The sequence below is a fragment of the Aspergillus viridinutans genome, assembly GCF_018404265.1.
Source record: "Aspergillus viridinutans IFM 47045 DNA, scaffold_5, whole genome shotgun sequence".
NCBI classification, from domain to species: Eukaryota; Fungi; Ascomycota; class Eurotiomycetes; order Eurotiales; family Aspergillaceae; genus Aspergillus; species Aspergillus viridinutans.
This window is the reverse complement of record NW_025091221.1, coordinates 2,227,246-2,242,447: the sequence shown is the minus strand read 5'-3', so window position 1 is coordinate 2,242,447 and position 15,202 is coordinate 2,227,246. Positions and strand designations below refer to the sequence as shown.

The following is a 15,202-nucleotide window of genomic DNA, read 5'->3' as shown; positions in this document are numbered from 1 at the left end:
ACGGTAAAAAGGCTAAACTCTGTATCATGTTAATGATGTTGGACCTAGACGTCGACAGGCATCAGATGTCACAACCATTTTGAGCCGTCTATTACATCCTCTTCGGAAAGCTAAAAATGTCTCCTAGAAAATTATTATTCTGATATTGTGGGTAAAATTGTAAAAACCCCTTTCTTTAAGGTATGGATTAGATTATTATTCTCCGTATCTGACACAAAGGATGGAAGTAATATCCAATTAGTAATTACTGGGGTGGGGTCCAAGCTCAGGAACCGCACGCAGATTCGCTGCTGGCTGAGATGAAGGCCCGTTTCATGCTGTCCTGGTGATCTGTGATTGGCTTGTGCCCCTTGCTTAATCTCGCTGCGTGCCTCCCGTCCGTGGCACACACGCTTTCCTTCTCCGTTGCTGTGGTGGGATTTTTCCCTTGGCAGTTGGCACGTACCTAATTTTCCCTCCTTTTTCCACTCTCATCATTCGGGTTGCCGGTATCCAGATACATTCAGGACATGGCACAGCCTTACGAGGGGTAGATAGGGCCGGTAGGTGAGTTTTAGGCAGACCGAAAAGTTTGTTGATATACGCCAAATGACGGTGATTTCGGTGTTGCATGATACCCGTATGTCGTATCTAGCTGGAGGTATTTAAACGCAAGTTCAAGATTTTCGCATGCGCTGGCCATTCGGGGTACGGAGTACGAGAGGGTTACTAAGTAGGTAGATACTTCCCTAAGTGGCCTGTCCCAAAGGAACTAGAAAACGCGAAAAGGATGATACTATCGACCGCTTCCAGTCCCAGGCCCAGCAATGCATAACTTTTAGCTTTAAAAGATACGAACATGGATCCTGCAATGGCAAATTCATGTTGATCTCCTCTGAGAAGAACACATTCTGTGCCTCTCGCCGAGTTTATTAACTCAAGTCCTCCTATCTAATTTGCATCAAGGAGTAGCTCTGCCACTGTGGGTAATACTGAGGACGGGGCACAACTCTTAATTCCGATGGATTCTAGGCCCCTTCCCCCCTTTTCTCGTCGCGAGATAGGGAAGTAACTATCTATTTCTTCACATACATTGAGAGCGTGCGTCTTCGGAATCGATGTTAATAGTGCCATTTCCGCGTCTATTATGGAGTACCTTGAGCGACATGCAACCATCTACGGTAAATTGCGAGCTTTGACAGTCGCCGATCAACAGTCATCATACCGGCAAGCCGCAAGCGAGAATTGATAGGCTAGGATAGTCTACGGGTTGTCGATGCGAGGTGGAGAATAGAGAGTCTAGACAACGAGCAAATCGTTCTGGAGGTCGCGGGCCTCGCGGCATCTTTTAAATGACCAAAGTCTAGTTTCTCTCAAAGGTCCGCTTCTAGGGATTCTATGTCTTTGTTCAGAGTAGACAGATTGGATTGGCAACTCGTGGCATCTAGATATCCGGACACTCCGTAGACTGAGTTTAAACATGGTACGAAGGATCTGTGCTACAGTCTGTTACTCGGTAATTTCGTGGCTGTCGTCCTGCCTTGTTCTCATGTTAATCACCATACGCCAATAATGTTTCACCGTCGGAAGTGGCTTTGACATCGACCAGTGATGGTGATACTACTGAAAGTTGAGAGTGAGACTTTGCATAGCCTGACCCCTTTTGGAACCATGTAACACTTCCTGTGCAGTGTGATCCTCATTAATGACAATGATATGATAAACTTAACTACTCCGTAGCATCAACAATATGTCACTATACCTAGAATATATAATTGGCTCAACCGGGGACCACTTGACATGGCCCGATACCTGCATAAGTTCGAGATAACTCCCCGGAGAGCTTTGCCCTTTCCAAAATTTTGATCACAGAAGCATCAGATGATTGACATCCCTCAGGCATTGAGATGGTCTAGTTTTGAAACATGATTCAGATGATCTTCCCCATGCAAATACGAAGTATCTACCGTGTTTGAGATTCGAATTTTGAGCGAGTAGAATGAGCCGAACATGGATCAGATTCCAGACATCAGGCCTGCCTCGAGCCCCAGACAGGGTGGGAACAAAGACTCTTCCAGGCTGTCCGAATTTGCTCTCAGTGGAGCTGTGATTTATGAGATTGAGGCCAATAATCCATGATTATGATCGTCTCTGTGTTAATCAAGCTGTTACAACTTACGAGCTTGTCATACGGCCCGTGTCTCACAGACCAATTATTTGCCGAGTTAACTGACCTTAGAGGTAAGCATGACAGCATCAAGATCTAGATTCTATCCTGGACCCTGGATAGAGCCAACTGGCTCCTCAAGTGCTTCTGATGGAGAAGACAAAAGTTACTACCTTCGATATCTGCCCTCGTTGTGCCCTGGGCTGCGCATTCTGGAACTGCAGCCGCCCGCCTTCTTAACCTTGGATGATTTATCAAAATGACCCCACCTAGTGGACGCCAGTCAGCCGCCTCTGACGTGACTGCATCAAGCATTATTTGGATGGTTGCTACCTTAGTTTGACAGCCCTTCTCACTATCAGCAGGCCGTAAGTATCCTGCCAGCCAATTCGACTATCATAGTCAACCATCATGGCAAGCAACTCATACCAGGCGCTTCGATCACAATACCAAGCCGCGTTGAAGCGTTTCATCGCTTCTTCCAGGAACCTCGAGATACTCAACGCCGTTCCGTCGAACGAACTACAAGAGCAAAAACAGCCTTCGCAGGCTCCAGGTGTACTCTATGTCTTGGACTCATCGTTCAACCCCCCAACTCTCGCTCATCTGAGAATCGCAAGCTCAGCCCTTCTCGAAAAACCCAGTGTCCCGTCGCGACTGCTGCTACTCCTCGCTACCCAGAATGCCGATAAGCCATCCAAGCCCGCCGACTTCGAAGACCGTCTGGTTATGATGGAATTGTTTGCGCAGGACCTGTTATCGCACTTGGGGACGACCTCGTCATCTCCGGCAAATGCGGGCCTCCAACAGATCGACATTGGAGTGACAAAAAAACCATACTTCGTGGATAAGGCGGCGGAGATCGAGCAGTCAGGCGTATACCCAAAACCCCTGGAGCAGGTCCATCTCACGGGCTACGACACTCTGATCCGGATCTTCAACCCCAAGTACTACCCCCCGGAACATACCCTCCAACCGCTTGGGCCGTTCCTTTCGCAACATAGACTACGGGTCACCATGCGTCCCGACGATGAATGGGGCAGCAAGGAAGAGCAGAAGGCTTTTCTGCTCCGCCTGGCTCAAGGCGGTCGCGAGAATGAAGGCGGCAAACGTGAGTGGGCGCAGCGCATAGAGCTTGTAGAAGGGAAGAAGCCGGGGGAGAGGCCCGTGAGCTCAACGAAAGCACGCGAGGCCATCCAGACGAATCTGCAGGATCTCGACTGGTTGGTTCCCAGGAACGTCCGGGAATACATCCTGTCCCAGCGGCCGTACCCCGAGTAGCTGAACTCACGGCATCTCCGTTATGAATACTTGGAGTAGATTCAGACGGCGCTACTGTAGCGTAATGACTTTTACCACCTATTTCGCGTATTATACATGAACTGACCCCCCGGAAGCATATATACTGAGACAAACGATCCAACCAGAACACCCTACTCCACATCATATACCTAGCATCAAATAGAAATACAACGTCACGGTGCAATCTTTTCACTCATCATGATCTTCTCTCTTCCCCAGGGTATAAGCCAATCCGCCGCCCACCATGTTGAGCAGGCAAAGACCCATGGTCGTACCGCGAACAATCCCCCGCGCGCCCCATTTCTTCATCAATGGCTGCCGTCGCCGACCTGCAAGCAGAAGATAAAGACCCGACCAGGCGGCGCTGATCCCCGCGCTGTCTGTCTTGAAGCCCTGGATATTCGCATAGCTTGTGAATAGAAGGACTGGTGGAAACAGCATCGGCAAGAACTGGAAGGGACGCATGTGTTGCGCTGTGATGAGCGACGCCAGGAGAGTGGGAGGGAACGGGTTTTCTAGAGGTAGAGGCATACACATTGATTAGATTCTTGGTTACCAAATCGGATTTTGGAATTCATCACAGATTGTATTTCATTGCAAGCTGGGTCCTTACCTCCCCATGCCCTGGCTCGTTGCATGAGAGACTGTTTCGCCTTTTCCGTTGCATCTTCACCAGCCATTGTCCCGGATGACTAGGCGTTTCTAGATAAAGGTTTAATATTGAACAAAGATTATAGAATGAAAAGCGAGGATATCTTCAATTAAGGACTATGAGGATTGTCTTCAGATTAACGCTCGGTCATGCGACAGTAGCTCGTCTGCTTGATAGATAAAATACTCAAGCTACCGCCGGATGAGTGATAATCTGACAGGCCTAGCCCGCGGCTTAGCGTCAACATCTGAACTCCAAAAGGACACCACGTTTATCTTCCAGAGCTAGGGAGGCCAACCATCACAACCCTAGGGCCAAATTGACGCTATTCATCCCTATTCGCTGTTAATACGTCAAACCCTTTCTATCTACTGTCTGGAAAGCGCATTATCCTCTCGTTGCCATCGCTTACAGCCACCGGATCGGTCCCTCTGCCGCCTTTAACTTGCGCCGCCTCCAGAGCGATTTTTTTTTTTTTTTCTGAATAAGAGGATAAGGAATAGATAACCGACCGGACGACTAAAACCATCATACACGCTCTCTGCCATGCCATCCGCTTCAGCATCCGGCGCGGATACTGGCGGTTCAGCCAGATCACGCGAACACAACCAGGGGAACCAGGATCGCAAATACACTGCGGAGCAGAAGGCAGCCGTGATTAGGATACGAAAATGCTCGAGCACGGCGTACTACGAGATTCTAGCCTTGGAGAAGTCAGCGTCGGATGGGGAGATCAAGAAGGCATACCGCAAATTGAGTTTATTGACACATCCCGATAAGAACGGGTATGAAGGGGCGGATGAGGCATTTAAGAGTGAGTTCTTCATCCCCGGGTACTGGGATATTAGGATCTCGGTCGTAGCTGATGCATGTGGCCGCAGTGGTCTCTCGTGCTTTCCAAGTGCTATCGGACCCGGACAAGAAATCCAAGTATGATAAGTTTGGCGGAGATCCGGACAGCAGGTTCACACCTAGTGCTGGGCCCTCGGGGGCGTCTCCTTTCGGTGGCTTTGGTGGTGGTGGGTTCCCGCGGTCAGCGGGTGCTGGTGGTCCTATGTTCGAGGAGGAGATATCGCCGGAGGAGCTGTTCAATCGCTTCTTCAATGGCGGGTTCGGAGGAGGAGGGTTCGGCCCTTTCGGTACGCTTGCCACACATCCTTTTTTTCTTGTCTCTCCGAGAGCCCATGCTTACGGATGCTATCTAGGAGGCCCTCAGTTTGTTTTCAACATGGGTGGAGGTCCAGGTTTCCGGGTACACCAGTTTGGAGGGCCTCGACCGCGACGAAGACCTCGCGAAGCCAGCGCTCAAGCCGAAGCCGCACCGTCTGGCTGGGCAACGTTCCAGTCACTACTCCCTCTTATCCTTCTATTCATGCTTCCTCTGCTCTCCTCTCTTTTCTCTGGCTCGTCGTCTCCTTCCGGTCCTTCCTACAGATTTGATGCCGCTGTACCCCCTCACACCATGCAGCGGACGACACCGAAATACAGCGTCAATTATTTCGTCAATCCTAGGGACGTGGAAGACTACAGTGCGAAGAAACTTCGCCAGTTGGACACAAAAGTGGAAGTGGACTATATAACCAAACTGCGGTACGAATGCGAGAGCGAAGTACATGCTCGGGACCGGATGATGCAAGAAGCCCAGGGCTGGTTCTTCCCAGATGTAGAGAAGATGAAGGAGGCGAGGGCCATGGAGCTTAAGAGCTGCCGGCGGTTAGATTCTCTGAAGGGGAGATATTAACCAGCGTCACGATACGTCCTTTTGCGTTTTGACCTGCGATCTTGGTTCTTCATAATTCCTGTTGGCCGCTTCTCTTTCTGTCTGCTTCTCTATTTTGTATTAGAAGCAAATGACTGGCGGAGATTTTCGATGGCGTCCCATGGACTGATGAGTTACTGGATGTCTATGATTACACTTATTGTGCAAATACTTTTATCAACGGCTGTGAAGAAAATTGAAAAATCAACTCGAATACATTTGATACCGTTCTTCAGTGGGATAATCTTCGTGCTTGACAAATGGACGAATGGCAAGGGCGGTCTGCCTGGCTTAGTTAAGGACATTAATCATGCAGGCGAATCTCAGCGACCATGACCGAATGTCGCCAGTACTGTAGAGTGACCACTAGCATTCATCCATCGGCCTGGTCGGTCGTTACCCTTCTTGTTACTGAATCATAGATGTCCCAGGATTCCCCAGAGTACATATTTCTTTGACTTTTGCCTTTTGTGATCCCTCTTGGATCAGTCATATAGTAACTGCTTACTCTATCTTTCTCCGCACCCTTCTGCCCCGCTGACAGAGCCTCTTCTCTTGGGGCATTCGTTCACATCTCCCCCTTCAATAGACGATGTCAGATACTCTCTCTGATGCGGATAAGGTGAGTGCTGTACTGCTTGACGCTCAGTGTCTAAAGTTAGGGGTTTTGTGGCTGGATGACAACTAAAACTCCTTGTGCAGATCCACAACAAGCGCCTCGCAAAGCTTGGAAACCCATCCTCATCCTCAGAAAATGCGGCAGCACCAGAGACAGCTTCTACCCAGCCTTCTATACCTTCACTGCCCAGTCCTACTCCTCAACAGACATCCGACGCTCCGCAGCCACAGATCAATATCAGCAGCGCTCCGCGCTCCCAGACTTCTTCGCCTCGGCCGGAGTTGCAAGAATCAGAAGGCAAGCGAATTAAGATCACACCGTTCGCCCCTGCAAGTCCTGCCCCGGAGTCATTATCTGCTACCCCAGTATCAAACACCCCTCCGCCAACGAAGGCAGAAGAGAGTATTGAATCCTTTGAGGATCGCACACTAAGCGCCGTCTTCAAGCTTAGCTTGAGGGAAGACCGACAGCGGGACATCCATGGGCACAAGTTGATCTATTTGCCTGGGTTACGGAGCGAACTCGACGACCAGGGCCGCGAACCGCGCATCGACACTACTGTGCTGGACCAGGCCCTCCTTGAAGCCGCCTCGAATACCCAGCAGAAGCCTTTGGACTACCTATTGCCATGCTGGGCGCGGATCTCAAGGCTGCACAAGGGTTTTCGCCGTGCGCGCGAGGATGATCCGAAGTTCGGCGTCATCTGTGAGGCGCGGCGCCTGTGCATGAGCTATTGCATCTTCGCGATCACGATGCCGGAGATGTTCGGGTGTGTTCCTGCCTCTCCTCTGTTCAGTTGACCAAACGGACGACAAATTGACTGATTGTGTTGTCCCTTAGGCTCGAGCCATCCGAGCGGTCGCCGCTCAAGCCATATCTTCTGCTGGATCCCGAAGATGATAGGGGAGTTGATCTTGAGTTCTTGGGCGAAGCTGTGAAGAGATTTGAGGAAGACGAAAGCATCAAGCCGGCTGTCATCGCCGCCGTAGAGGAGATGAGCCGTGACCTTGCTGCGATGACTATCAATGATGACTACAAGTCTTATCTAATAGTATGCTTTTACCTCTGGCGATTTTCCCTTTAAGATTCCTCTTGCTAACCTATCTAGGCTCTGCGAAACCTGGTTGGTAATCCGGTCATTGCGGCTGCTATTACAGAGTCGTCTTTCTTCAACGAGTCTCGTGATCCAGCATTGTTTGAGAAGGAGACGCTTCTGGGTCCCTGGTTCCGCTTGTCGCCTCTCCAGGGTAATGTTACCATGACCTATTTCTCGAGTCCCAAGACTCGAGATCAGTCATATATCTTAAATGCGCAAAGATCCATGAGAATGATACAGCAGATGCTTAGCTCAGATCTGTTTGATGTCGTCAACCATATCATTCGCGCCAATAAGGAGGCAAGAGACAGAGTCCTGGACTGGTTCGCAGCCGCTTTGAACATCAACCACAAACGAAGAGCAATGCAGGTGGATCCTACTACTGTAGCTTCGGACGGTTTCATGTTCAATCTCACAACATGTCTGGATAGGCTTTGTGAACCTTTCATGGACGCAAACTTCACCAAGGTAGGCTTCGCACTTTATCTCATCATGCTCTTCCACCAGGCTCACCGGGTTCTTAGATTGACAGGATCGATGCGGGATATCTGCACCGGAACCCACGCGTTGATTTGAAAGATGAAACAAAGATCAATGCCGATCAGCATGCGTCTGATGCGTTTTACTCGAAGAAAGAAGAAGGGACTTCTAACTTCATCACTGAAATCTTCTTTTTGACTGTTGCTGCTCATCACTATGGTAGCGAGTCGCTTACGTCAAAGTTGGACCAGCTTGAGAAGGACCTCCGGCACATGGAGGGTACGATCAGGAGGTTTGAGCTGGAGCGACCCAGATGGATCAGTAACCCAGTGCAGCTTAGGGTATTTGAACAAGCTCTGAAGAAATACAAGGATAAGCTGGATTTGGGTCTCGCTCTGAAGTACTCTTTGCAAGGCGTTTTGTTCGACGATCAATGGCAGGCACGCTCCATGCTGTTCATGAGATATGTCGTCGTTTGGCTGCTCAGGCTTGTGTCCGGCGTCAATTTTCCAAAGGAACCAATTAAGTTGCCTCTTCCGGAGCAGCAGCCGGAGGTCTTCAAATGTCTCCCCGAATACTTTGTTGATGACATTGTCAGCAACTTCAAATTCATCATGTGGTGCATGCCCCAAATCATCACCGCGACACAGGGAGACGAGCTGGTTATGCTCTGTATCAGTTTCCTGGAGAGCTCGGGCTACATCAAGAACCCTTACCTGAAAGCGGGTCTTATTTCGATCCTGTTTCGGGGGACATGGCCTCGCCCTGGTGGCGCCCGCGGTGTTCTGGTCGATCTTTTGAACTCCTTCCCTTTTGCTAATGAATACCTGCTGCATGCCGTCATGAAGTTCTATATTGAAGCAGAGCACACGGGAACGCACACCCAGTTCTTTGACAAGTTCAACATTCGCTACGAAATCTTCCAGATTATCAAGTGTATCTGGCCAAACACTCTGTATCGGAACAAGCTCTACAACCAGTCCAAGCAAAATCTGGACTTTTTCGTTCGCTTTGTGAACTTGCTTCTAAACGACGTGACTTATGTGCTTGATGAATCCTTTGGCGCATTCATCACGATCCATGATACCCAGGTGGAGCTCAGTCGAAATGGGAACAATATGGATCCTCAGGAGCGTCAGCAAAAAGAGGAGCATCTTGCTTCCGCGCAACGGAACGCCAAGTCCTACATGCAGTTAACAAACGAGACGGTCGCCATGCTCAAGTTATTTACGGAAGCGTTGGCAGACTCGTTCACAATGCCTGAAATTGTCCAGAGATTGGCAGACATGCTTGATTACAACCTGGATGCCATGGTTGGCCCGAAGAGCTCCAGCTTACGAGTGGACAATCTGCAAGAGTACGGCTTCAACCCGCGGGCTTTGCTGAGTGAGATCGTCGATGTGTATCTCAACCTGATGACCAAGGAGAATTTCATCCTCGCCGTCGCAAGGGACGGACGGTCCTACAAGCCGGCCAATTTTCAGAAGGCCGGGGATATCCTCCGAAAATGGTCGCTGAAATCTCCGGAGGAGCTCCAACAATGGGAACAGCTGCAGGCGAAGGTCAGGGCGGCCAAGGAGGCCGACGAGCAAGCTGAGGAGGATCTGGGCGAAATTCCCGATGAATTCTTGGGTATGTTCGATGGGTTACTCACCTGTGATGGCCAAATAGCTGACAGCTTTTCCCTAGATCCCCTGATGTATACCTTGATGGAAGATCCAGTTCTCCTCCCTGGGTCCAGGGTATCCATGGATCGTTCTACTCTTCGGTCTCACCTTCTGAGTGACCCACATGATCCGTTTAACAGAGCTCCGCTCAAGATGGAGGACGTATTCCCTGGTAAGTTTTCATTTCTTGCCTGTATCGAGCGTCGAAAGCGACCCGGCTGACTGGTTTTGTTTAGATACGGAGCTCAAGGCCAAGATTGAAGCATTTAAGGCGGAGAGACTAGCGGCTCGACGACAGCCTTTAACGCAGACTGTGACTGACGCTATGGATACGTCGACTGATTGAAGCACAAGAAAAACTTGCATAGAAGTCGTTGATGGATAATACTTGCTCGGCATAGACATCTGAAGCCATTCAAGCCTGCCCTTTCGCATTACTTCAGTTTGAATTAAGGATACCATGCTTGACCATCCTGGATTGGAACCGATTTGTTTTCCATATACTATGTACTTGGCTGTTTTGTATACACCTATACATCATGAGTACTGCTGCTATGGAGGGAGAAGAGATACATCCATCTTCAGTTGTGACAAAAGTTCGATACATCGACCTGTAACTAAGCAGCTGGTCACGTGCAGTGACTATCCCGTGACATCATTGGATAAACCCAAGCTATTGATCGTTCTTTGTTGACGTGGGATTCACCTACACCATATCCATAAATTCACTTCTCTTTGTTGTGCTGAGACTTGAGAGAGCTATATAGTCATGGTCTGAAGCATTTACGTCCGGAGTTTCCTTGATCATCATTGTCTCAGACTCTCTGTAGCACCTGAGCATCTGAGCATCTGAGCATCCCAAACCAGCGTGACCCTTGAAAGAAGTCAGTAGCTTGATCAAGGCCTATTACCGCGTATGTTTTCCTTTAAATAGTGTTGATCATATTATTGATTTCACCTTATTGCATGCTTTGTACTGATGTCTCAGACAGGCGAACATGGGCTCCGCATTTTCGTCGTTCCTGGGGTCTCTTCCCCCTTTGAGAGACTTCATCCTTCCCACTCCCCAGGCCTACACAACCCTGCTCAACATTTTCCAATACTTTCCAGTGGTAAGTCTATACAATACTCCTTAAACTATCGTAATCTAACGTAAACCAGTTCTCGCTCGCCCAATGGGTTGTCTCCTGGCACCCTGCAGGCAAAGGCTCCTACCAGAGCTCCTGGCTGAACATCCCAGGCAAACTAGGTTGGTTCATCATGGAGATCGTGGGACCGGTGAATCTGCTCTACATCCTTTACAAATTGCCGCCAATGCTCAACATTAGCTCGCTCCCGCTATCTAATAAGCTCGCTGCGTCCCTCTATGTAATCCACTATGTCAACCGCGCCATCATCTCGCCATTCCTCGCGGCCCCCAGCATGTCTCCCATGCATGCGACCGTCGTCACCATGGCGGTGCTGTTCAACTGGCTCAATTCGACGTGTCTGGCCGGTTGGCTGGTGGGATACCACGTCCCGGTGCTGGGCTACAAAACCGACGGCACCGTCTCGGGCGCTCAGGGAGGGTCGTCGCGGTACTCCCCCGCAACGCACTTCCTGCCCTGCCTGGGGATGGTCCTCTTCGCAGCCGGCATGATAGGCAACATCCACTCGGAGCGCACGCTCTTCCGTCTCCGCCGCGAAGCAGCCGAGAAGCGCGACGCGGCCAAGAAGTCCGACCAGGCTATCACCCAGAATGAAGACGAGGACCATCCCACCTTCATCCAGGCATCGTCCTCGTCCTCGTCCACTGACGCGAATGCCAACGCCAACGACAAGAAGAATAATAAATATGCCAAGGTCTACGTCATCCCACCCGCCCGCGGCGTCTTCCGCTCCATCCTCTACCCGCATTATGTCTTCGAATGGCTCGAGTGGCTCGGCTTCGCCCTCGTCGGCACGGCCGTCTTCCCCACCCGCCAGGCACTCGCCTTTTCCTCGCCGCCCTTGCAGATCGCTCCGTGGCTGAGGCCCGCTGCGGCGTTCGCGGAGAAACTACAGGTTCCCCTGCCTCTTCCGGCGGTCCTGTTTGTTGTTAATGCGGTGGCTAATATGCTGCCTCATGCGCGCTGGGGGAGGAAGTGGTATGTAGAGAAGTTTGGGGAGAAGGCGGTAGCGGGTCGAGGGGCTGCTGTTCCATGGTGTCCGTGGCTGTGATCTGGATTTGGCTTGTGAGCCTCTGCGATGAAAGCTCAAAGATAGGATCTCATCTTTCTTGAATAGTATGACCCAACGGCATCGCTAGTTGCTTTGGTGGAGAGGTCACTCATGACTCTTCACATCACAGACGGTCGCCGCGGTACATGCTTCTCACGAGTCTCCTCGTATCCACAGGCCTTCAGTCACCATTTACAATGTCTACTGAGATAGAAGAGAAAGATATTGGAATCGCCTTTCATTTGATTAGGCTCTAAGAGGTAGATCTAAACCAGTACCTCCAGTGTCATGTACAACACATTGTTGAAATATTGAAGAAAAACCATCAGCGGCGCCGACTGCCGCGATCATGCATATCCCTTTTGATTAAAACCGAAGTAGCGAAAAAAAGAAACATCCCACCAAAGGAAATGCTGACCGCACGTACGAGGCAGTCATGTATGGCTTGAACGCCGATGTTGAAATCGTAAATGTTGAAACTCCGTTGACCCCCATATTTTCTAATACAAAACCCTGAACCCTTATGTTGAACTTTTGGTATCATCGTCGTAACTCATCACATTAACAAAACGAAAACAAGTTTCGTTTGTCTCCGGAGCGACAGGTTGAAGAATGTCGTCCCCGTTTATTGAAAGAGCCAGTCACACCATTTATTTGGTGTACTTCTGGCGGTAGAACTTGGCAGCATTGACCATGTTGGTCAGAGCAGCCTTGGTCTCGGGCCACTGACGGGTCTTCAGACCACAATCAGGGTTGATCCAGAGCTGGTCAGGGCGGAGGTAAGGAAGCATCTCCTCGATGCGATCCTTGATCTCCTGCTCGCTGGGAACACGCGGAGAGTGGATGTCATAGACACCAGGTCCGATGTGGCGGGGGTAAGCCTCCTCGACGAAGACCTTGAGCAGCTTGGCGTCAGACTTGCTGTTCTCAATGCTGAGAACATCAGCATCCAGAGCGGCAATGGCGTGGAAGAAGTCCTGGAACTCAGAGTAGCAGAAGTGGGAGTGAATCTGAGTACCGTCGGAGACACCGGTGGTAGCCAGGCGGAAGGCACGCACAGCCCAGGCGAGGTAGTCCTCACGCTCCTTGCCGGCGCGAAGAGGGAGACCCTCACGAAGAGCAGGCTCGTCAACCTGGATGACCTTGACACCAGCGGCTTCCAGGTCAATGACCTCATCACGGAGGGCAAGGGCCAGCTGCTGAGCCTGGACGGACTGGTGGACGTCGTCACGAGGGAAAGACCAGCGGAGGCAAGTGATGGGGCCAGTAAGCATACCCTTCATGGGCTTCTTGGAGATAGACACGGCGTACTTGGACTCCTTGACAGTCATGGGAGCGGGACGCGAGATGTCACCGACAATGATGKGAGGGCGCACGCAACGAGATCCGTAACTCTGGACCCAGGCGTGGGTGGTGAAGACGTAACCGGTGAGGCGCTCACCGAAGTACTGAACCATGTCGTTACGCTCGGGTTCACCGTGGACGAGAACGTCGAGGTCAAGCTCCTCCTGAATCTTGACAACCTCGGCAATCTCCTGCTCGATGAACTTCTCGTACTCCTCAGCGGTGATCTCACCCTTGGTGAACTTGTTACGCTGAATACGGATCTCCTTGGTCTGAGGGAAGGAACCGATGGTGGTGGTAGGGAAGAGAGGAAGGTTGATGGACTTGCTCTGCTCGGCAAGACGGATGGGGAAGGGAGACTTGCGGTTGTGCATCTCATCGGTGACAGCAGCCTGGCGCTCCTTGACCTTGGGGTCGTTGGTGCGAGCGGAAGAGGCACGAGCCTGAACGGACTTAGCGTTGGCCTCAAGCTGGTCACGAACAGCAGCAGGGCCCTCGGTGACGGCCTTGGCGATCACAACAACCTCGTGGGTCTTCTCAACAGCGAAGCTGAACCAATCCCGGACCTCGGGATCGAGGTTCTTCTCGCTCTCAAGGGTGTGGGGAACGTGGAGGAGAGAGCTGGATGTAGAGACAATGACTCTGTCCTTGCCAAGCTTCTGGATAGCGTGCTCAACCTTCTCGATGGCAGCCTTGAAGTTGGTCTTCCAGATGTTGCGACCATCAACAACACCAGCAGAGAGGACCTGCTTGGGACCAAGAGCCGAAATAATAGCATCGAGCTGCTCAGGGTTGCGGACAAGGTCCACGTGGATACCATAAAGGTTGTGCAGAGCAGGAAGAACATCAATGTTGTGGACAATGTCACCGAAGTAGGTGGCAAGGACAATGCGGGGAGCCTTGTCACCGAGAGCACCAAGCTTCTCATAGACAGGCTTGAAGGCGGCCTTGGACTTGACAGGGAGATCGAAAACGAGAACAGGCTCGTCAATCTGAACGTCCTCGACACCGGCAGCCTTCAGCTGGGCAAGGAGGTCAACGTAGAGGGGAACCAGGTCGTTGATCTTGTCAATAGGGTCAAGTTTCTGACCGCGGTCGGCCTTGGCGAGGGTCAGGAAGGAGACGGGACCCAGGATGACGGGACGAGTGACGATGCCAGCCTCCTTGGCCTCAAGGAACTGAGCAACGGGCTTGGGGTTGGCAGCGAGCTTGAAGACCTGGTTCTCCTGGAGGGTAGGCTTGACGTAGTGGTAGTTTGAGTCGAACCACTTGACCATTTCCTGTACATATCGGATTAGAATGGGGAACCTTTTGAACAAGTGGTTGTTGGAGGCCACCATACCAAGCTAGGAACGTCAATGGCGGGCTGGCCCTCAGAGGCGGGCTTCTGGAGACCACGACCCATGGCGAAGTACTCATCCAGGGGGTGAAGGTTGTACTTGCTGTATCTCTCAGGGACGACCTATTCAATGACTTTGTTAGATTACCTGTCGGAGTATCCTTAACGGTCAGGGGAACTTACGCCGAAGAGTTGGATGTGGTCGAGGACCTGATCGTAGAAAGCAAAGTCGTTGCTGGGAATGATATCGACACCAGCATCCTTCTGGATCTTCCAGTGCTCAGCACGGAGTCTCTTTCCCTCGCTCAGGAGCTCATCACGAGAGATCTTGCCGCCCCAGTAAGCCTCGGTGGCCTTCTTGAGGTCACGGAGCTTTCCCATACGGGGGAAACCCAAAACGGCGCTACAGACACATATGTTAATGCATGTCAAGAAGAAAGCGTTGAGTAGTCAAGAGAGTCAGTGGATCCTTACGATTGAACCATTTTGAATGGTGTGTGATACGAACGAAGGGGGAGAGGAAAGAGGATACGAGACTTGAAGGAGAAAGGAGGAATGGTAAGAGGGATGAATTGAAGTCACACAAAAAGATAAAGAAA

General features: G+C 51.0%; 6 protein-coding genes across 6 annotated transcripts; 4 read left to right on the top strand and 2 right to left on the bottom strand.

Moving 5' to 3' along the window:
• Positions 1–2,557: 2,557 nt before the first annotated feature.
• On the top strand, positions 2,558–3,427 carry Aspvir_007716 (nicotinate-nicotinamide nucleotide adenylyltransferase; the record flags this gene model as incomplete). Its single annotated transcript, XM_043270894.1, has 1 exon — positions 2,558–3,427. One exon carries the CDS (start codon positions 2,558–2,560, stop codon positions 3,425–3,427), a length of 870 nt encoding a protein of 289 aa, XP_043126829.1.
• A 210-nt stretch (positions 3,428–3,637) lies between these two features.
• On the bottom strand, positions 3,638–4,128 carry Aspvir_007715 (uncharacterized protein; the record flags this gene model as incomplete). Its single annotated transcript, XM_043270893.1, has 2 exons — positions 3,638–3,963; positions 4,062–4,128. The coding sequence occupies 2 exons, from the start codon at positions 4,126–4,128 to the stop codon at positions 3,638–3,640; spliced, it is 393 nt and encodes a 130-aa protein (XP_043126828.1).
• Positions 4,129–4,646: 518 nt separating this feature from the next.
• On the top strand, positions 4,647–5,841 carry Aspvir_007714 (J domain-containing protein; the record flags this gene model as incomplete). Its single annotated transcript, XM_043270892.1, has 2 exons — positions 4,647–4,914; positions 4,982–5,841. The coding sequence occupies 2 exons, from the start codon at positions 4,647–4,649 to the stop codon at positions 5,839–5,841; spliced, it is 1,128 nt and encodes a 375-aa protein (XP_043126827.1).
• A 610-nt stretch (positions 5,842–6,451) lies between these two features.
• Aspvir_007713 (ubiquitin-ubiquitin ligase UFD2) lies at positions 6,452–10,067 on the top strand (the record flags this gene model as incomplete). Its single annotated transcript, XM_043270891.1, has 7 exons — positions 6,452–6,481; positions 6,562–7,247; positions 7,319–7,529; positions 7,587–8,042; positions 8,099–9,686; positions 9,744–9,893; positions 9,958–10,067. 7 exons carry the CDS (start codon positions 6,452–6,454, stop codon positions 10,065–10,067), a joined length of 3,231 nt encoding a protein of 1,076 aa, XP_043126826.1.
• Positions 10,068–10,719: 652 nt separating this feature from the next.
• Positions 10,720–11,920, top strand: Aspvir_007712 (3-oxo-5-alpha-steroid 4-dehydrogenase family protein; the record flags this gene model as incomplete). The annotated part of the gene is made up of 2 exons (XM_043270890.1): positions 10,720–10,833; positions 10,883–11,920. The coding sequence occupies 2 exons, from the start codon at positions 10,720–10,722 to the stop codon at positions 11,918–11,920; spliced, it is 1,152 nt and encodes a 383-aa protein (XP_043126825.1).
• Positions 11,921–12,570: 650 nt separating this feature from the next.
• Aspvir_007711 (5-methyltetrahydropteroyltriglutamate--homocysteine S-methyltransferase) lies at positions 12,571–15,088 on the bottom strand (the record flags this gene model as incomplete). The annotated part of the gene is made up of 4 exons (XM_043270889.1): positions 12,571–14,544; positions 14,607–14,726; positions 14,787–15,006; positions 15,078–15,088. 4 exons carry the CDS (start codon positions 15,086–15,088, stop codon positions 12,571–12,573), a joined length of 2,325 nt encoding a protein of 774 aa, XP_043126824.1.
• Between the last annotated feature and the right edge of the window lie 114 nt (positions 15,089–15,202).